The 22,444-nt window shown below is 41.7% G+C and overlaps 1 protein-coding gene across 2 annotated transcripts in view; it reads right to left on the bottom strand.

The window, feature by feature from the left end:
* syndig1l (synapse differentiation inducing 1-like) overlaps positions 1 to 22,444 on the bottom strand; it is a 47,728-nt gene that overhangs the window by 7,096 nt on the left and 18,188 nt on the right. For both annotated transcript variants that reach the window (XM_079831034.1, XM_079831035.1), the window contains exon 3: positions 7,839 to 7,976. In XM_079831034.1, coding sequence (XP_079687160.1) covers positions 7,839 to 7,976 — 138 coding nt within the window. The remainder of the gene's footprint in view (positions 1 to 7,838; positions 7,977 to 22,444) is intronic.

Below are 22,444 nucleotides of genomic sequence, written 5' to 3'. Positions count from 1 at the left end.
AGTTTTTTTCATCTTCGAGTACTGTCTAAAGTAAAATAATTTCTCTCGTTCAAGGATTTTGAACGGGTGATTCATGCTTTTATTTCCACAAGGCTGGACTACTGTAATTCCCTCTATATGGGTATCAATCAAGCATCTTTGAACCATCTGCAGATGGTACAAAATGCAGCTGCCCGGCTCCTCACCGGTGTTCGTAAACGTGAGCACATTACTCCAGTTCTGAGATCCCTGCATTGGCTCCCCATTTGTTATAGAATTGATTTTAAAGTTTTACTGCTGGTTTTTAAATCATTGAATGGATCAGCTCCGGTATATATGTCAGATTTACTATCAATCCAAAATTCTGGAAGGTCTCTTAGGTCAACCAACCAGAGACTGTTAAATGTTCCCCGGTCTAGGCTGAAACTGAGAGGAGACTGTGCCTTTGCCATTGCTGCACCAAAACTTTGGAATAGTTTACCTGTCTCTATTAGAACTGCCTCTACATTGCACGAGTTTAAAGCAAAACTCAAAACTTATTTTTTTTCTCTGGATTTTAATTGTAGATGATTTGTGCTGTGTCTGGTCTGTTTTGTGTCCTAATGTATGTTTTAGCCTACATGGTGCTATATTTTACTAATATTCGATATAATGTACAGCACCTTGGTCAACAATTGTTGTTTTTAATGGTGCTATATAAATAAAGCTGAGTTGAGTTGAGTTGAGTTGAAAGATAGAATTGGCACCTTTTAGTCAGTCAGTTGGTCTTGTTTTAATGTTTGTCCATGAAAGTCAAGAGTCAACGTTTAAATGTGTGATACACCGTACTGTGTAAATGCACCACTTCTTGGTACATACACTGATTCAGATTCTGCCTTTTTAGCGTAAAGATGGTTATAGCCTAAATAAAAAATTTTCTTATAGTGATTTATGCCATGCTGATATGCAAACTGCCACTGAAAACATAAATTAACCTTTTAATGCGTCTCAGAATATCACTGAAGGCTAAAAAAAGACCTTAAAGGGCATATTGTATAGGTAAAAAAAATCTAAATGAATATATAACCTTGCATGAAAATACCATATGAAAAGTTAACGCAGGATTTAAAATGTTTTTAAAAAACACGAGGGCACAAATTTAGTTGATAAAGTGACTGTTTCGTTGTAAAAAAAAACTTTTTTTTCAACATCGTGTCATATTATGTCACGAGAGGGAGTTGTTTGCCGGGCTCGAAAAAAATGTGAACTGTGCACCCTAAGTCTTGTTTTTTAAACATTTGCTAACTATCAAATCAGTCGTGATGAGAAACCACTAACGCTATATCACGTTAGGTTAGTGTGGACGGATATTAACGAGTGTGACATACGCCTGGTCAAAGCTTATTAGTTTCTGTTATTGGTAAGTATCAATACTCTAAGCATAATATATATGCTAAAACTGGTCTGTCACCGAGACACCTGCTCTGTTCTCCACTGGTCTCCGCACACACAACTCAATACATCTCCTTTAATCGTTGATCTATCTAATCCTGGCCTGTCCCTAATTTTCTGTCATAATTTTCTATCTGATATATGAGTATTAATAAACATTTACAATTTCCACAGCGTCCAAACTGTTGCTTTCCTATTGTTGAAATTGACCGTTACGTCACTTATGTTTTTGCCATTTTTAGATGCAGTAAAGTAGATGTATGTAAATTAAGTAAAATTTTCTCACAGAAATGACTCCAGAAGCCTTAGTAGCGTATTTATAAGTATATTTTAAGGAACACGCCAACTTTTTGGGACTTTAGCTTATTCACCGTATCCCCCAGAGTTAGATAAGTCCATACACACCATTCTCATCTCTGTGCGTGCCATAACTCTGTCTGACGCACCCACCGCTAGCCTAGCTTAGCACAAAGACTGGAGGTAAATGGCTCCAGCTAGCCTACTGCTCAATAAGTGACAAAATAATGTACATCGTGTACCAAGACTGACGGAAAATGAAAAGTTGTGATTTTTTTAGGCCGATATGGCTAGGAACTAATCTCTCATTCCTGTGTAATAATCAAGGAACTTTGCCGCCGTACCATTGGTGCAGTGATAATACACAGTGCCTAAAAATAGTCTAACTACCCACGGTAAAGCGGCAAAGTTCCTTGATTATTACGCACGAATGAGAGTATAGTTCCTAGCCATATCGGTCTAGAAAATCACAACTTTTCATTTTCCGTCAGTCTTAGTACACAATGTAACTATACACATCACAACATGTAAATAGGGAAATGTTGGCGTTATTTTGTCACTTATTGAGCAGTAGGCTAGCTGGAGCCATTTACCTCCAGTCTTTGTTCTCCAGTTATGGCACGCACGGAGATGAGAATGGTATATGTATGGACTTATCTAACTCTGGGGGATACGGTAAATAAGCTCAAGTCCCAAAAAGTCGCCGTGTTCCTTTAAAGAAAATCTAGTTCCTAAATTATTTTTCTATACATTGGCTCACTGGGGGCTCTAACTTGCAATATGCCCTTTAAAAATAGAGCTGTAATCGCAATTTATACATTTATAAAAATAGTTTTTGCCAAATCATGTATCAATTTGTTTAAAAACTTTTTTTTAATGAATGAATTGTGAGCAGTCGGTTATATAGTGTTACCTGTAAAATTGTCATTTGCTTTGTCCCTGTTGGTTTTATCTTGTAAACCTTACTAAAAAAAACACCTTTGAGGTTTCAGTCACGATCATTGATGCAACAGTCAGAGATACGAGGGAAAGCAGGCATTGCACAGGTGTTCTGTTCTTCAGCAACTACCTTGACAGATCAGAAGAAAATACATTTTGCTCATGATGCAGCTGTTGTAATTCTCTTGACAAATAGCAACACGGTTGCTTTGAGAGTAAAACACCCTATTACCCCCTGAGTGTTTTAAGAAATGACATGTGATTTGAAATGGCAATGAATGGCCTTATCTAATGTTTCACTTTCCAACCCTATGCTGGAAGTACTCTGTGCTGAGAGCTATTAGACTGAAAAAACGAACATCACACTGCCTTAATTTCTTTAATAGCAAGCCCTATGGAGCCCCATGTGTAATAGTTTAATCAATCCATTTCCTAGTTCAAATGAATAATTAAGTCATACTATGATGCTCATTTACCAAGAACATGGCTCAAGGGCTGGATGAATTTAACAGGGTGAATTTTTGTAGAACGTGCATATAACTAAATCGACTCTATTATGCACAACATTTTATTTCCTCACAGCGTGTTGTCCTCTATGTGTACGCAAGCAAACATGCTTTGAATGGTCGTGTTGTGTGATTGTCATGACCCTTCGGAATCTGGTGTCTATTTTAGTATCCCCATGAGAAAGTGGAAAGAGTTGCCAGTCACACATGGCTGTCACTGTGGGAGGCGTCTTGCTCTCTTTGTCACTGCATCTGACCCTGTTGTCCAGGGAAAACACTATTGATTTTCACTCCTACGCTTTGTGACAGTCAATAATGGGTTGCTTGAACAAACCAGTGCTGGTGCACCAGCTGAGTTGCCATGTTAACATGTTTTTCTTAAAATTTAAAGACATGTTCTTATACACACATTTCCTGTAAGGCAGGGAGATGCACTATATTGCCAAAAGTATTGGGACACCCCTCCAAATCATTGAATTCAGGTGTTCCAATCACTTTTATGGCCACAGGTGTATAAAATCAAGCACCTAGGCATGCAGACTGCTTCTACAAACATTTGTGAAATAATGGGTTGCTCTCAGGAGCTCATTGAATTCAAGCATGGTACCGTGATAGGCTGTGCAATAAGTCCATTCATGAAATTTCCTCACTATTAAATATTCTACGGTCAACTGTTAGTGGTATTATAACAAAGTGAAAGCGATTGGGAACAACAGCAACTCAGCCATGAAGTGCTAGGCCAAGTAAAATCACAAAGCGGGGTCAGTGCATGCTGAGGTGCAGAGTGCGCAGTAGTCACCAACTTTCTGCAGGGACAATAGCTACAGACCTCCAAACTGCTTGTGGCCTTCAGATTAGCTCAAGAACAGTGCATAGAGGGTTATGGTGTAGGGTCGTTTTTCAGGGGTTGTGCTTGGCCCCTTAGTTCCAGTGAAAGGAACGCTTAATGCTTCATCATACCAATACATTTTTGACAATTTCATGCTCCCAACTATGTGGAAACAGTTTGGAGATGGCCCCTTCCTGTTCTGACTGCGCAATAGTGCACAAAGTGTGGTCCATTAAAGTGGGCCTGGCCAGATCGTGTCAGTAAGACACTGTTCGTTTTACAAGTATAGGCTTTGACCTTTTTAGGCTTTTATTATAGTTAACATTAGACATTTTTAAAGGTTATTGGTTTACTTATATCATTTTTGAGCACTTGAGCTTAACTGAGAGTGTCTGTAGACGTTGTAGAGGCTGTTCTGTTGATTGCAATATTGAGGTGTTCAGTTTTATTTAGACTTTATAAAATAAACTTGATTGCTCTCCTCACAAATCAACTGTTTCTTGTTTTTCACTGGCATGTCTCTTATGTGTTGAGGATTAGTGCATCTTTGAGCCTACGTTCAGTATGGGTAAAATACTTAAGCACCATTCAAATCAGATACTCTAAGACTTACTCAAGTGATATGGAAATTGGTGACTAGTAACTTGCTGGCGCCAGGCTCGTGGAACAAGTTTTTGATGCGTTTTTTGCTGAAATCGCTCTTCTCCCTTTTCCCATCACATCACATCAAAAAAGGCACTTTACTTTCAATAAAAATTAAGAAAATGTTCTAAAAGTGGAAATAAATTACCTAATGATTAATGATAAATTACCCTACGAAATGTAATAATAAAAGTATTTATTCGTTTGGGTTAGGGGTAGGTGTCGGGAGGGCTTTTATTGTCCCATTAGGTGGCATCCATTTAATAATTTTAACCCTTAAAGACATAGATAGCCGCCCACGGCTAAAAATAACTATCGTTCTAAAATGTTTAATAACTTTAAACTGCTAATCCATTATGTATGCCGTAAAAATCACTGTAAAGAGGATAATCTCATCTTTTCTCTATCTATCTTCTCGCAATTGATTATTCAGAGGCTCCGTGGTGAGGATGGATGCGTCATCAAAATCTGCAGCATTGATTCGGCAAGGGAAACGCATGTGGGTTGTTCCCCTGAGCCAAATAGAAACGATTGTTGATCATTAGTCCCACCCCTCCCGTGCCCAGATTCGTTGAAACTGTCATCAACTCAACCAATAAACATAGTGTTTGGTCTTTTGAACCACCAATCACATGTTTCTCTTACACAATGTAAAAGTGGATGTGTATTTGCGTGCATGAAAATAAACTGAAAAAAGCGCATGCAGAGCACTCTCTCACAGAGCACAGCACACAAAAGTCAGTAAATTTCTCTGTTTGTATGTAGTTTGTGTTTTACACCGTTTCAGTGTTCTGTTATTATATAACAATCTTTCTATTTACTTTACTCCCTGAACTTTTTTAGACACATCTACATTGTCAGTAAATAAAATATACCTGTTTTCACTCAAAAACGCCTAGAATAATATTATAATAAATGGCTATAACTTGCTGAGGGATTGTTACATGTAGACAAAATTTCACCTGGAAGTCTAAAACAACCAAGTCTAACTTTCCAAAGGAAAAAATCCAAACTTCATGAAGTTCTGTTTGAGTTCACAGTAAAAACACCAGTTTTTTGCTGCCGTTTTTCTTAAAACTCTATTCACGAGTTTGTGTGCCCATATAATCTTAGTGAAAGTGGTAAACAGATTTGGCTTGCTGTCTGCTATAGAGGGGCTCGGAGAGGATATTCTACCCGAGCTCCGATTGCCCCCCTATAACAGGCAAAATTGTACAAAAGGAGGAGCAGGGGAGGAGGAGGGATGCTGCAGGAACTAAAAATGGGAAGAGGTAAGCTGCTGGTTTTATACCTTGGTATTAATTGGAAGATTAGATGGGCGTACTCCTCCCGAAATTACGTTTAATAACTTCACTTAATTTAATCCATTCTCAGACTAAATAATACTAAATAAAATTGGGACTTCAAATGAGCTAGATGGAACTTTCATGTTCTCCTGTTTAAAATGATATATGACACTTGATGCTAATTGCTAGAATGGGTGAGAAAAACAAAGAAAAGTAGATGCAAGTCAGGCGTTAATTACAGGTCTTTAAGGGTTAATAAATATAATCATTTACACTGTTATTGCATCATGTTAATGTACAACAATACTGAGGTGCAAATAGTATGTATCTGTCAAAATAAAGTATAAATAGCATCTAATTACTATTTACACATAGGCTATTGCAAAGAACTTCTACTTGTACATGGTGTAAATAGAATGTATCACTATTTTCACATAGTCTGCTATTTCACTTAATAAATAGCTTCTACAGCTATTTGCACTTAGTGTAAATATTATCAAATGCCAAGAAAATATGTTATTTTCACTTAGTGTAAATAGAATCTTGTTGCAAATAGTGCAAATAGCTGCTGCCTAAATCATATTGTGATATGGACTAGTGTCTGTGAATATTAAACTGCAAGACTATTTGAATATGAATCCTACATGTTCTGCATGTCTCTGTGTGAATGAATGGCACAGACTCATCATTGGTTTCATTTACCTCACACACACACACTGAAGCATGCGTGATGCTCACGGTGATACTGTGAATTTGAATCGGCAAGTAAAATTGCAATCGGTGCATCTCTAGTAAATATTGCTTTTATTTCTATGGAATTGTTATATTGGTGCTTTTAAATGACAATTTTTAAATGTGAAAAACAAATAAATTTGAACTATTATTGTAAAGTAGATTGTAAAGTACTTTGATTATAAAGTAGTTCTTACAGAATGATGGATCTTTTGACTTAGTCACCTCTTTCAGCCATTTTTGAGTGGAAAAAATTAAATCTGTGATTGAATACCGCCGAAAAGCTAAAAAAAATACAAAAATATTGTAATATTGCCCGGCTCTACACCCAGGGCTTCTTGTGAATAGAATGGTAAACAGCTACTGTATGTGTCATGGACTTTGTAGAACTAATATTGATATTGGTATTAACATCCTCAAAGTCCTATACAATTCAAAGTGCTTAATTAGTTATAAGATGAAGACAAAGTCATTTTCTCAGTCTGTAGGGGTGAGACACAGGTGGATGCTGAGAGGAAGGAGTCTGAGGCAAATGGTTGGTGACACTTCTCATGAACATTCAACCCTATGCTGCAGGGAAGGTGAGAGAATCCGTTCAGGATGTTCTCTGAGGAATATTCCCAACTAGGAGACAGGGCAAAAACATTCGCATTTTCACCAGATCTCATTTCCATCCTCCTCTTCACACACACACACACACACGCACACACACACACGCACACACACGCACACACTGGAGAACCTTCTCTGAACAACACCACCATCATCCTAATTACTCTCCTGTGTCTGCCACAGACCAAACTATAGATAAGAATAAAAAGGCTCATTCTGAGGTAGAAAAATAGATGTGTTCTGTGTAGGATGAGAAATTGGAGCTGAAATCACAGCACATCACAAGGCCCTTGCTGGTCACACCCATCTGATCAGTGCATTCTTGTTTACACCATTTATATTAGAGAAGTGCCTGGTCATTTTTGCAGTCACGCAAGCGGAGCTGTTCGCTCGTATAATGGGTTTTATAATGAAGCTGTTCTGTATTATTAGAGGGAGCTGATAGAGATCACAAACAGGAGACTCTCAGGAGACCACAGGGCACAGATGAAAAAGTGTTGAAGAATTCATCTGTTCTTTCTCTTGTGTCGTAGCAGATTTTTAGCAAGCTTAATGGTTAGGCTCTGGATTTGGCTCTGCACTTACCCCCTGAGAAAAGTAGAAAGCAGCAATGCCCAGAGGCCAGAAGCAACAGAGCATGGAGAAGATAGCGAGGCCTAGGTGATCACGAGGAGGGATGACGATAAAGTTGTCCTCACTCTCACTGTCACTGGAGCAATCTGTCTATAGGGAGAGAGAAGATTCATTAAAATCACTTCAATTTGTTTACAGGTGATATATTTAAAGTCTGGATTAAAGGAAATATAATAATAATAATATTATAATACTGAGTAATATTGAGAAATATTATTATCATTTAAAAGAACTATTTGAATATATTTTAAAATGTAATTTATTTCTGTTATGTCAAAGCTGAATTCTTCAGTGTCACATGATCCTTAATGTGCTCAAGAAACATTTCTTATTATAATCAATGTTGAAAACAGTTGTGCTGCTTAATATTTTTTTGGAAACAGTGATCGCTTTTTCTTAGTCAGGGTTTCCGCGGGTCTTACAAAAGTATTTAGTCTTAATTTGACCTTCCACAATTTAAACTTGAATTGGAGCAGAAAGTCTTAAATTAAATATAATGGCATTCAATTAGGGTCCTATGATTACTGCGGTGCAGAAAACAAGGACGGAATTACAGTATCTATTCATAAAAATGGAATTTACTGTATAATGCAGAATGTCACAGATTTTGTCAAATTTTGGATTAATAAATCAAAAGTAGGTAAGTACACTTAAAGGGACAGTTCACCCAAAAATGAAAATTCTGTCATAATTTACTCACCCTAATGTCGTTCGAAATCTGTAAGATGTTTGTTCATCATATAAAGTGATCAAGTCTCTTCAGAAAATGTTAAATAAAATGCTTGATTTATATGGGTTAGTTTTACAATCTCTTTATGAACTTTTTGAAGTGTCAAAGTGGTAGTTGCTATCACTGTCAATGGAGGGAAAGAAATCTTTCTGATTTCACTAAAAATATTTTAATTTGTGTTCCGAAGATTAATTAAAGTTAGTCCTGAAAAATTTAAACAGAATAAGCTATAAAAAAATAAAATAAAATAAAAATATATAGATTTCATAGGGCCCTAAATTTAATAGGAAAATTAAATTGCATGCACTGCAAAAAAATAATTTTCATTTTTGGGTGAACTATCCCTTTAAATTTTCTTTAATTGGTCTTAAAATGGTATTACATTTACTTTTCATAAAACCTGCAGAAACCCTGTTAGTATTCGTTGATGAAAAGGTAAAAAAAAAAAACAGCATTTATTTGTAAAAGTCTTTACTGTTCATTTTGAATAACTTTACTGCATTCTTGCTGAATAAAAATATAAATTTCTGGAAAATCTTACTGGCCCCAAACCTTTAAATTGTAATGTACATAAAATTATGAAAAATAAAATGTATAATATATAAATTATCCATTTTGAACACATCAGACCCCATAGTGCTGGTCCAGTTTACTTCCTTTTTTGGGGTTGGACAGACAAGTCAAAATTATTTTCTGTGATAATGAATATTAAGCATACTGTTCATAAGGCTTGCATTGACAACTTTTACTGAATCTGTGCAGCATTTCTACAACAATTTGTGAATTTTGCATTGTTTGTCAGTTCTCTCCTTTGATTCCAGTGATTTGAGTAACTAAAAATAACTCCGCCTGTAGAGTGTGCCAAGAGGAAAGCTGTTAGGAAAATATTTCTGTACTGATTCAAGGCAATAAGCTGCGATCATCAGTAGTGAAGGATAGCTCTGTCACCGGGGTTTTATCTGTGAAAATAATAGGCCTACCTCTCTATAAAATAACATGAGATGTTAGATTGGATTTCTCTGTAAGGAGGGGGTGAAGTGGCTTGTGCACAAGGATATTGTCATGTTTTCTGCTATATGGTCTAGTACATCTCTTGGCAAAAACCAAAACACGGTTTTGTTGTTTGGGTGTCAGAAACTGAAGAAATTAACATATCATTGTCATTAAATGGACTGCTAAAGTCCATTTAATGCATTTAAAATTAATGCTAAAGAAACCCGGAAAATTTCAATCCATATCCATATAACGCCTACACTCTTTCTCATTGCTTGTATCCGAACACCTTGACGTTACATAAGAGGATATAAATATTTCATTGTGCATTTGTTAGCCAGTCTGCTGTGTGCTGTGGGCTAGCAGTGTGGACTAACAATGCAGGGGAACTTACAAATGAACTGCGCCAGTTGACAGAATCATTTGTATGCATAGTTTTTGAACCCGATTCACTTTGCAAAGCTAGTGGCATTATCATGTATCTGCAAATGCACATTCAAAATCAGTGATGACAGAAATTTGCACAATGATACTCCTGATGTTGTGTTTTTTTTTTTTTGAGTGCTATAGGTTCCCCTTCGAGGGAACTCGAACTGCGTCGTCGAGTGACAACACTCTGGGAACGCCCACAGCGTTACGCATCTGAAGTATGAATGAAATCAAGCCAATCTGATTGGTGGTGCGTCGTGACGTAGTAGATGACGGCATACCCGGAAGATACAAAAAGGAAGCTGATGCACACACACATTAGCTTTTTTGCTCTTCAGCGAAGCGCTCTATGTGAAATTGTCTGTCTATTTGGTGTTGTTTTGTCAATATATATCCAAGTTCAAGATGGCTAGTGAGCAACAGTTCACAAGGTGTGTGCACCCGTGTCCGCGCTTCATTTCGGGCACGGACACACACCTTTTGTGTGTACAATGCCTGGGCGTGCAGCACGCTAAGGCGGCTCTCGAGGGAGCCGCCTGTAGCGAGTGTGAGAAGCTGCCGCTCAGGGTGTTGCGCTCACGGCTGGCTGTGTTCGGCGAGACCGGCCAAGCCCGCGAGCCCCAGGGTTCTGGGCCCGCTGTTGCTGAGGCACGGCGGCGCCGTAGATCATGGGGCTCGCAGCGGGACCTCGTGACGGGATATGGGACTGCTGAGGCACCTTCCCTATCCTCGTCCGAGGATTCCGATGTTCTCCCGCCCCGTGCGGAAGCCCGCGATGCGGCTTCTTCCCGCGGGGTGGAGAACCCGATGCTTCAGCTATCTGGCTCTGAGGAGTCGGATGTGCTGAGCGTCGAGGCGGGTACTGTGGAGCCTGAGCCATCGCTTCACGCACCCGCTCAAGAGGAGCTAGTGGAGGTTTTGTCTCGCGCCGTGGCCAAGTTAAACATCCATTGGCCACAGGAAGAACCGGAAATCCAGCCGCCCAGTAAGCTGGATGAACGGTTCTTCAGGCGCAAGCCTCAACCTCCACGCCGGGGTCTGCCTTTTTTCCCGGACCTACACAATGAGTTGTGTAGGTCTTGGGATAAACCCTATTCGGCCAGATTAACCAGCCCTCCAGTACTCGACTTCGGTAACGTGCTGGGGGCGGCCGAACAGGGTTACGGGACACTGCCTAGGGTAGAGGAGGCTCTCGCGAGCTACCTCTCTCCCGAGGCCGCTTCGTCCCTGAAGACCCCGGTATTGCCCGCCAAACCAGCGCGCGATACATCAGCGCTGGTTGGGAGGGCATATATGGCGGCTGGGCGGGCTGGTAGTTGCCTGCACACTATGGCGGTGTTGCAGGCCTACCAGGCCGACCTCCTCAGGGAGCTCGACGAGGGCGGGGGCCCGTCTCCGGACGATATCCTCGAGCTAAGGAAGGCCACCGATTTGTCTCTCCGCATCGCCAAGGAGACGGCCCGTTCCATCGGCCGCTCCATGGCAGGTATGGTGTGTGTGGAGAGGCATCTCTGGTTAAACCTGTCGGGGATGAAGGAGAGAGAGAAACACTTTCTCCTGGATTCCCCGGTCTCGCCTTCTGGGCTTTTCGGCGGTGCGGTTAACACCGTCGCCGAGAGGTTCCAGGAGGTGAGAAAACAGGCGGCGGCCTTCCAGCAGTATCTCCCTCGTCGATCCAGCTCTTCGGGGAAGGCTGTCTCAAAGGGACAGCCTCGACCGTCTGCTAGCTCCTCGCACCGGCAGGTGCAGAAAGAGAGCGTTGCTTCTCGCGCCCCTCCTGAGGGAGCCTGGCAAAAGAGGCGGCGCTCTCGTGGCAAGCCTTCAGAGCCTAAGGTCGATCTGAGGACCGTCCTTCAGGCGAAGAAGGCTGCCACTAAGCGGTCCTAGCTGCGGCTGGACAACTCAGAGCTGCCCCCCCCGGGTTGGAACGACCGAGGTCGTCTTCCCCCCGGAGCTCTCGGGAGATCAGTGCTGTGTTCCCGCCGTCACAGACGCTTCGGGCCTCACTGATCTCCCGCACACGCGCGCTGTCTTCGCTGCCTCCAACAGGACTTGCGGCTGGACAGCAAACGTGTGCACCCACCGAAAATCGTTCCCGACTTCTCCCTGCCGGTCAGCCGCTTCAGGGGATCGGGAACGAGGCTCGGTTGACACCCGTGGCCAGCCTCGAGAGGCTGGTTCCCTTAGTAGATTATCTTGGCGCATGGACATGCCTTCCGAGTGTATCTACATGGGTCCTGCAGACTGTAGAGCTGGGTTACAGACTGCAGTTCGGTTCTCCTCCCCCGAAGTTCAACGGGGTGGTCCGGACTGGGGTCGGCCCAGAGCAGGTTCGGGTTATGGAACAAGAAGTACAGGCCCTGTTAGCCAAGGAGGCCATAGAGCGGGTTCCGTTGGCGAACAGGGACTCCGGGTTCTACAGCCGGTACTTCATAGTTCAAGGATGGTGGGTTGCGTCCAATAATAGATCTCAGGCTTCTGAATCGGTCTCTGAGGAGATTCAGGTTCAGGATGCTCACTATTCCAGCCATCGTGAGTCAGATCCAGTCCGAGGACTGGTTCGTCACGATAGATCTAAAGGACGCATACTTCCATATTTCCATCCTTCCAACCCACAGGAGGTTCCTGAGGTTCGCTTTCGGGGGCGAAGCGTACCAATATCGGGTTCTTCCCTTCGGCCTGGCACTCTCCCCTCGCACCTTCACCAAGTGTATGGATGCAGCACTGGCTCCGTTGAGACTCCAGGGCATCCGTATACTAAATTACATCGACGACTGGCTCATATTGGCCAGATCGCGCGAGATGGCGGTTCGGCATCGAGATGTCGTTCTGGCCCACATAAGGTGCTTGGGGCTGAGACTCAACACGAAGAAAAGCGTGTTGACGCCCTCCCAGAGGACCACGTTCCTGGGAGTCGTATGGGATTCCACGTCGATGCGGGCACGTATGTCTCCCGCACGCGTGGAATCCATACTGGCGAACGTCTCCAGAGTGAAGTCAGGCCGCAGCCTCACTGTGAAGCAGTTCCAGAGACTGCTGGGGCTCATGGCAGCAGCGTCCAACGTGATACCTTTTGGCCTGCTGCATATGAGACCCCTACAGTGGTGGCTGAGGGCCAAGGGGTTTTCCCCGAGGGGAAATCCGTTTCGTATGATCAGGGTAACGCGCAGATGCCTTCGTTCCCTCGTCATATGGCGGAAACCTTGGTTCCTGTCCCAGGGGCCAGTGCTGGGAGCATCATGTTGCCGGAAGGCCGTTTCAACAGATGCCTCCCTCACTGGTTGGGGCGCGGTCATGGAAGGCCGCTTTGCGAGAGGTCTGTGGGAGACCCGGCATTCTTCATGGCACATCAACTGCCTGGAGATGCTGGCGGTCTACAAGGCTCTGAGGAGCTTTTACCCGGACCTCCGTGGCCACCATGTCCTGATACGCTCAGACAACACTTCGGTTGTCGCGTATCTCAATCACCAGGGGGGTTTGAGGTCGCGCCCTCTATGCAGACTGGCGCATCAAATCCTCCTGTGGTCCCAGGGGAAGTTATCGTCCCTCAGGGCGATTTACATTCCCGGGGACCAAAACCAGGGAGCAGACATCCTGTCGAGGCAGGGGCTGAGGCCCGGGGAGTGGCGACTCCACCCAGAGGTGGTGGAGGCCATGTGCGAGAGATTCGGCCCAGTGGAAGTGGACTTGTTCGCGTCTCGAGAGACGTCCCACTGTCCACTGTGGTTCTCTCTCAGGCATCCAGCCCCGTTGGGACTGGACGCCATGATGCAGACGTGGCCGAGGCTGCGTCTGTACGCATTTCCCCCGATCACTCTGCTCCCGGGAGTTCTGGAGCGGGTCCGCCGGGAGGGCATCAGCCTGCTCTTAGTAGCACCCCGGTGGCCCACTCGAGTATGGTTCTCGGACATCATAGCTCTGCTAGACGGCTCCCCGTGGCAGGTTCCTCTGAGGAGGGATCTGCTCTCTCAGGCAGGGGGCACAATATTTCACCCCCGGCCGGAGTTGTGGAGCCTCTGGGTCTGGCCCCTGAGGGGGCTCGGTACCTAGAGGCAGGCCTGTCAGCAGAGGTAGTCGAGACCTTACTCAGCTCCAGGGCTCCTTCTACCAGGAGACTGTACAGCCTCAAGTGGAATGTATTTTCCACTTGGTGTAGAGAGCGTGAGGTGGATCCAGTTAACTGCCCAGTGGCTTCAGTGCTGGAGTTCCTCCAAGATCGCTTCTCCGCTGGTCTTACCCCGTCCACCCTGAAGGTGTACGTGGCTGCCCTTGGGGCTTTCCACGCACCTCTAGGTGATGGACCTTTGGGGAAACACCACCTGGTTGTACAGTTCCTCCGTGGGGCTCGGAGGATGAGGCCGGTAGCTCGCTCCAGAGTCCCAACCTGGGACCTGGCGGTGGTTCTGGAAGGGCTGGCTGAGGCCCCCTTCGAGCCACTGGAGCTGGCTGAGCCTAAGAACCTGACCTTGAAGGTGGCCTTTCTACTCGCCATTACCTCTCTGAGGAGAGTGGGAGATCTCCAGGCTTTGGCGGTCACGCCAACCTGCCTGGAGTTTGCCCCTGGCAGAGTAAGGGCCATTCTTCACCCTAGACCGGGTTACATTCCCAAGGTTCCATCTCAGGGAGCCCGGTCTCTGGTTCTTCAGGCTTTCCATCCCCCTCCCCACCTGACGGCGGAAGAGGGGAGACTTCATTTGCTCTGCCCGGTCAGAGCTCTGGGTATTTATCTAGAGAAGTCTTCCCATTGGAGGAGGTCAGACCAGTTGTTGGTGTGCTTTGGCTCACCCAAGAAGGGGCTGCCTGCGTCAACTCAGACGATCAGTAACTGGATCGTCCAGGCTATAGCCACGGCTTATAGGGTGCGCAATTTGCCTTCACCCATGGCCGTGAGGGCCCATTCCACCAGGAGCATGGCTTCTTCAGTGGCCCTCCTTTCTGGCGTCTCGCTTCAAGAGGTATGCGAGGCGGCCGGGTGGGCCACCCCGCACACCTTCATACGTTTTTACAGTCTGCACCTCCCGGTGACGCCTGGTGCTCGAGTTCTTGCGTCCTGAGTGTGCCTGGGTCTCCAGCTTCACACTGGGACGTGGGGTGATTTCGGTGTGGCCTAGTGGGTATTAACGTTCCCAGAGTGTTGTCACTCGACGACGCAGTTCGAGTTCCCTCGAAGGGGAACGTCTCGGGTTATGACTATAACCCTTGTTCCCCGAGAAGGGAACGAGACACTGCGTCTCGTCGCCACACCTATCACGATTAGAGCGCTTGCTTCATCGCAAAAGGGCTAATGTGTGTGTGCATCAGCTTCCTTTTTGTATCTTCCGGGTATGCCGTCATCTACTACGTCACGACGCACCACCAATCAGATTGGCTTGATTTCATTCATACTTCAGATGCGTAACGCTGTGGGCGTTCCCAGAGTGTTGTCACTCGACGACGCAGTGTCTCGTTCCCTTCTCGGGGAACAAGGGTTATAGTCATAACCCGAGACGTTTTGTAGGATGTACCATATGGCATTATTTTCTTAAACTGTGCGGCATTAAATAAATGATAGTGACTATGGATGCACAATGTATTAGTACCATATCAGTTGATTTTTAAAGACTATTATTTGTTGTTTTTTCATCTGTATTAATTCATATTGTTGTGTATATATTGGCTATATCAGCTATATTAGTCAGGGGCGTTGTGCACTATTTTTCAGGGGGCGCATGTGGGGGTGGGATACTAAGTGATCGCCTAGCATTTCAATGTATTATATACATGTATTGGTTTTATTAAATTTTTTCTGATAATCTGATTCTCAAATATGTGTAAGAAAATACTGTATATTTGGTTTGTAAACACCTTTATATTGATCATGTTGATCTATAATGGGCGATGGGTGCCGCTGCAATTCAGAGAATCAGACACGTAAATGTATCCACTTCTACCGAGAGACAAATAAGAAAGTAAGTGGCCGGGGAACAGGAAAAAAAATAGAGTAAACTTTATAGTTACTTACACAATGTGTATCTGATATCAATAAAACAAGTAGTCAAATTATGTAAAGATTATTATTGCTGCTTCCGTACACATCAGTGCGTATTTTACAAACTATAAGTATATATTTTTTTTTCTAGTACAATGTACACACATGTTATGTTTGAATTCTGTGTAGAATCTTGTTGGAGTGGATCAAATTGACCCTAGTTGGATTCAAAACTATGAAAAAACTATTCACTTTTAATATCAATATATTTCACACATTACAAAGAATAAATATCTGAATTTATGATGAATAAAAAAAAAATTGCAACCACTGTTTTTAAGGTGGCCCCTCCCCCACAAGTGGGACGTTTGCCATTACACATTAATAACAATAATATCTTAGTCTAAACCTAAAGAAATCTTGTCAAACAATATATAATTTGAAAGCTTCCACTCTAGTTTTCATATTTGGTGACTGGTTTTCAAAAGAAATGACAGAGCAATAGATAGCAGAATATTCTCCATTTGTGATATGAAGTGCCGAACTATAACACACGCCCTGTTTTTTACGTATGTTTTTATGTGGGTTTTAGAGGTTGAATTCAAATATTAACATTATTACTTCAGGATAGGATGTCTACTTCATAAATATTTTGAAAACATATGGTTCAGATTGCTTAAATCATATATGGAAATGGGTGTGTCCTTATAGTGTCACCAGTGGAGCCTGGATTTCATCTATTGGAAAAGTTTGGTACTGCACAAAAAAATCTTACAGAAAGTAAAATTTTTTTAGATATCAACCTAAAATTTGGCACATAACTTGTTCAGATGTTTGGTTTTGATTTTCTTGTAGTTCAAGTTGTTTCATGTTTTGTAAAATATATTCTATAACTTTTTTTAATTTCACTTTTGTAACTTTTTTGTTAAGTGTCCTCTTTAAAAAGACATCAAACTTAATGCTCCCATTCAAGATTTATACCAATTTATAGGCCAGATTTACTAACAGCTTGAGCCAGCGTAAACCCCATTTTTAGCATTAAAAAACTACTGTCAGGATTTACTAAAGACATGCAGTGAAAATGAACGATGAAAAGGCAAGGACAGGGTTATTTTTGCGGCTAACCTTATCGCAAATGCATTTTTAGGAGTTTCCCTTAGAGACACAAAAATTTATGGGAGGATTTTATTGAATCATATTTAAATTAATTGTGCAAGGTGATTTACTATAGGTTTTTTGCCCATTTATCGTGTATCGGTCAAAATAAATAAAAAACTTTGCATCCCTAATAGTGACTAAATTTAAATTTAAATAAGTTGCAGTACCGTTTTGTTATACCAGATTTACTGTAGGTGTGTTTGTGTTGATTAAATTGAATGTGAATGGTGTTAGTGATTTTCTATACTTTGTCACCAATAAAAAGGTAGTATAGCAAAAACTAATGTAAGTCAGATGGATCTGATGACTCAAATTAGAAATCTGTATTCCTGAATATTGTAGAGTAGTGGTGCATGACTGTACGACCTGGCGAATCCAATAGCAATCACATGAATTTTCATATTTATTTATTTTTTTACCTTGTACAGCATCTGCATACGCTTAACAAATTCAAACTGACAGCACAATGCAATATCCTGCATGGATTCAAATGCCTAATGCTTTGAACTATCCAAAAAATGGAATAAAAACAGATAGGCCAAAAACAATCTCATCATCTCCACATTCAACTGAAAGGCATGAAATCTGTGCATTATGTTATTACTGTTCTAAGCTGTATGTGAGTAATCTGCCAGCGTTGTCAAATGGTAAATCCCAGAGCAAGAGACCCGCAGTTTGGACCCCGATAAACCCACCTCCACCCCTGCTTCTACTTCTCAGGTGCCTCTCCTGAAAGAGGGTGGGCGAGGGGCGACGGCAGATGCTGTCACTGCCTGCCAGCTTCATGACAGGTAATGACAGATTAATGGATGGTTTTATCCTTTCAGGGTGGCAGGAGGCACAGGAAGGAAAGCATGTAATTTATGTTACCAAAATGCCTCCCCCAGCATGAGCACGATGAGCCCTGTCCTTCTCCTCTTTTCTGTTCTTTTGTGATCCATCGCTCAGCTAATATAACTTCATCTCGTTTTCAAGGTGATCGATGTCAACACTTTCAAACTTATTATGCATGTGTCATGTGTGAGGGCTCTGGATGAGTGCCCTCCTTTGACGGAGAGGAAATTGAATCCATATACATTTGTGATTAGCTCCTTAATCAAATTGATCCAAATTCCAGTTACTCTATCCGACATGATTTCATCGCAATGCAACAGGAGTAAAATAGCTTCATGTCAAACGGAAATTAGCCTCAGATGGCAATGCCCACAGACCTCCCAAAGTCTGTTAGCTGAACATCTGATGCAAATTGCACACAACAATTGCAAGGTGACTGAGGCCCACAATTTTAATCTGATTGGTTGGGTTGTTTTTAGGGGTCTGAACCACTTAAAGGATTAGTTTACTTCAAAATGAAAATTTCCTGATATTTTACTCACCCCCATCTCATCCAAGATGTTCATGTCTTTCTTTCTTCAGTCGAAAAGAAATTACGTTTTTTAAAGAAAACATTTCAGGATTTTTCTCCCCATCATAGACTTCCATGGCAACCAAAATGTTGAAGGTCGAAATAAATACAGTTTCAAAGAAACTGCTTCGAAGGGTTTCAGAGGCTCTGCGCGATCCCAGACGAGGAATAGGGTCTTATCTAGCGAAGCGATCTGTCATTTAAAAATGAATATATTTTTTAAGCTTAATTGCTCATCTTGCGCTGCTCTGCTTCATGTCAAGGATTGCGCAATCACGTCGGAAAGATCACGCCAGACTAGGGCTGCAATGACATTAGTTACGTCACAATAGTTACGTTCTAGAATAGAACAGATCTAGAATAATGGCGGCTTCTGCTCCCGGGCGTAGTGAAAATTATCATTTATCATATAAAGCCAGGCCGCGACATTCAAAAGTGTGGGAGTACTTTAAACAGAACCCGAATAAAACTGTGCTTTGTTCGCTCTGTAACTGCGGTTTCACACTGCACGCGCAAGCAGTGCAGTGGCAGAGCAGAAGCTGTGCGTGTGGAGAGCGGGAGCAGCGCGTGCCCGTTGTGCTTTCACACTGCCAGTGTTTGTCTCGCGCAGCTGAACCGTGGCATGTGTATTGCAAATACAGACGAATATTGTCCATTCGGTCACATTTTCCGGTGTTCTTTTCCGACCCCAGTACGTCTTGTGCTTTGATTTATTATGGGCAGCATATATCTGCTGCAAATGCGACCGGGTTCCCCTCTTTCCCAAACATATACATGCTCTATAGGTAGTTTACATGATTAAAGTAACATTAAAGTTAAGATATGCCTCTAGTTTTAATCATTTAAATGTGTCTTTGAAGTTTGGGCAAAAACTTCTGGCAGCTTTAGTTTATGCACATGTATATCTTCAAAATAGTCGACTAGTTATACATTAACACTATGCTGAAAGCTCCTGTATGTGAACCTTTTGCAGATAAATACAAGTGCATTTTCGTTTACTATTGACACAAATCAATAAGTAAATCATACTCAACTACGGTAATTAATAACCTATTATAGTAAACAACATTTCCTAATTAGGCCTACTCTGTATACATTTTGTAATGAATAGTATCATTAGTTATACATAATGTTTAAAATGCTTCTTGTGTTCATATATTTCATTATAAAATGGCATAAGTACACTACCCTTCCTGAAATACAATGAATATTGTCATCATTCATTGATTTCATGTTAAAATAATATACAAATTCACTACCCTCTTTGAAATACAATAATCAGTAAAAAAGAATCATCAGATTAATCTGGGAAAATAATCGCAAGATTAGTCGACTAATCTGAAAAATAATCGATAGATTAATCGACCAAAAAATAGTCATTAGATGCAGCCCTACGCCAGACGTAGGCGGAAGTACCACCCAAAACGAATGTGCGAGGACTAATACAAACGCCCTTTACCAAAAAACACTCCATCTTCAACTTCAAAATTGTCCGACATCGTTGTTTTACCTTATTTTTGCTAGAGGACGTTTGTATTAGTCTTCACATGTGTACTTTGTAAACATGGGAGCGGTACTTCTGCCTACGTCCACCGTGACCTTTACAATGTGTATCCAGTATCCATTTTAAAAACTATCAGTCGATTAATCGGCAAGTGCGGTCCAACCTAGTTATCGGTATCGGTAAAATCCACTATCGGTCGCCCTCTAATCTTGGATGAGATGGGGGTGAGTAAAATATCAGGAAATTGTCATTTTGAAGTGAGCTAATCCGAGTCCGAAATTTGCGTTAAAAAATAAATATGACCATCATCTCACGTTGGATCAATCACGTTTAAACACTGCCTCTGAAACTTTCGTCCGTCATAAAAAAAATTGTATCGGGTCCGCTTTTCTGCGTTTTTCGCATCAGTAGCAAACATTTTGAGAGTTGTTTTGACAATTCAAAGCCACCGTACAAGCAAACGGCAAAATTCAGATTGGCGTCTGACAAGTTGATCCACTTTTTCTCGCAGCACAAAGCACTGTATGACAAACAAAGTGTCAATATATAACAATATGTGGCTCCAGTATCGCTATTCGCAAGCAAATCATCAAACTGAGCAACTGATATCCTGAAGTCAACTTTGAATCACTCGGGATAATCCCACAGCTGCTTGATAATAAGGTGGAACTCTCCTTCCTCTCTAAGCAATCTCTCTTTCGTTTTCTGTTTTTAAGGAGAGAGACTGTCTGCTTGAAGACTCCATTTTAATTGTTTTGCTAGTTTTTTTGCAATGGATTAATACGCATCAGACTCAGTGAGCAAGGTTTCTGTGTGTGAATTTTAAGGATGAACAATACGAAAAAACGCATACAACATTTCGGACTCAGTGTGCAAAGACCTTAAAGGTGCAGGAAACTATTGTATTTGCAGACCTGCTAACCTATACGCATTTTGACCTCAAAGTATACGCTGGTACGATTTGTCACTCTAAACTACTCAAAAACCTGGCGACACCTCAAGTGTGCAAGTGCAGTACTCAAATAAAGCAAGAGCACAAGAAGAAGAGTTCGACCAGTCATAGCGCTGGGTTCATTCCCCAAATAGAAAACTGGAATGATTGACAAATGCGTAAAGGTCTATTAAAAAGAGACTGCAAATCCCGCCACCTGACTCTGATTTCTTAAGCGAGCGGACAGTACAGTAACTCCTTAAGGTAAACTGGTTGGGGTGGATGTTTTACCACTGTATTGTAGTAAGAGTTTTTTTTTTTTTTTTTTTGGCAGAATGGAGAAATTAAAGACAGACATACAGTAAATATGAGTATTGTCCTAGTTTTGGATAGATTATGACCAGTGTTTACTCCAAAATACTGCCTTAACAGGAATAGCACAAAGGTGTGTGACTGTTAATAACAACTAAAGTATCAAATTATGTTACATATTTATTTTGTATGAAAACTAGCATTTTTTTTTGTTACTTATGGATTAAAAAGTACAATTGTCTCGGTGCTGAGCTCTCTCTCACAAACAAACACAAACTCGCACACACGGAGAGAGAATATGATTGTAAAATGAAATTTGACGTGCTAGGTTCAAATTGTGTTCTTGCTTGTTTTTTTCTGTCAAAATGTCAGAAAGCATTTTGTATCATCCATCTGTGTTTTTAAATTTGTTAAATGACGGATGCTTTACCGTTAACACAGCCCCTTGTTATATGTCGGGCACGGCTAACATGATATTTTACTTTTTAGAATAAGTGATTTGTTTTGCTTTCATTGGTCCTGTCTATTCATTGTCAGCTGTTTTCTATAAATATGTTTGTATTGGCTAACGTTTGTCCTGTTTATAACGTGCAATGATCAATTGCAAAGACAGCACGTCACAAATATAAACCCTTTTTTCTGTGGGATTTAGTATCATATTTGGGTATTGGAATAATAAACTAAGTATTTTACATGAATCACATGTATACATCAAATCCCTAATGTAAATAGCCTACCTGAAAACAAAAAACAAAAAATATATATTTCCATTTATATTGAACATTTGAATGCGATTCACTTGTGGTTATCAGTTTGTATAAGCATACATTATGCAATGCAATATTAATCAGGAATAAAAAATGGTTTTGAGCAGGTGTATTGAAACTTTGAACTTTTACTGTATATTATAATATAGCCCAGTGCAGTGCAAGTTAAATTTTTTAAAAGAGTCAAATTCAAAAAAAACTTTAACAGGTAAAACTAGAATTTTCAAGATAGGCGCGTGTGTGTGTTTGTGTGTCTTGCAGACTGCCACGTAGAGGGGAAAAAACATAAAACAATTACAGATTCATCCCCTTCAAAAATAACACATTTTTCATAAAATCACAAGATTTGAGACCAATCCGG

The sequence above is a fragment of the Gobio gobio genome (genome assembly GCF_949357685.1).
Source record: "Gobio gobio genome assembly, chromosome: 12".
Lineage (NCBI taxonomy): Eukaryota > Metazoa > Chordata > Actinopteri > Cypriniformes > Gobionidae > Gobio > Gobio gobio.
This window is presented reverse-complemented; position numbering and strand designations above follow the sequence as displayed.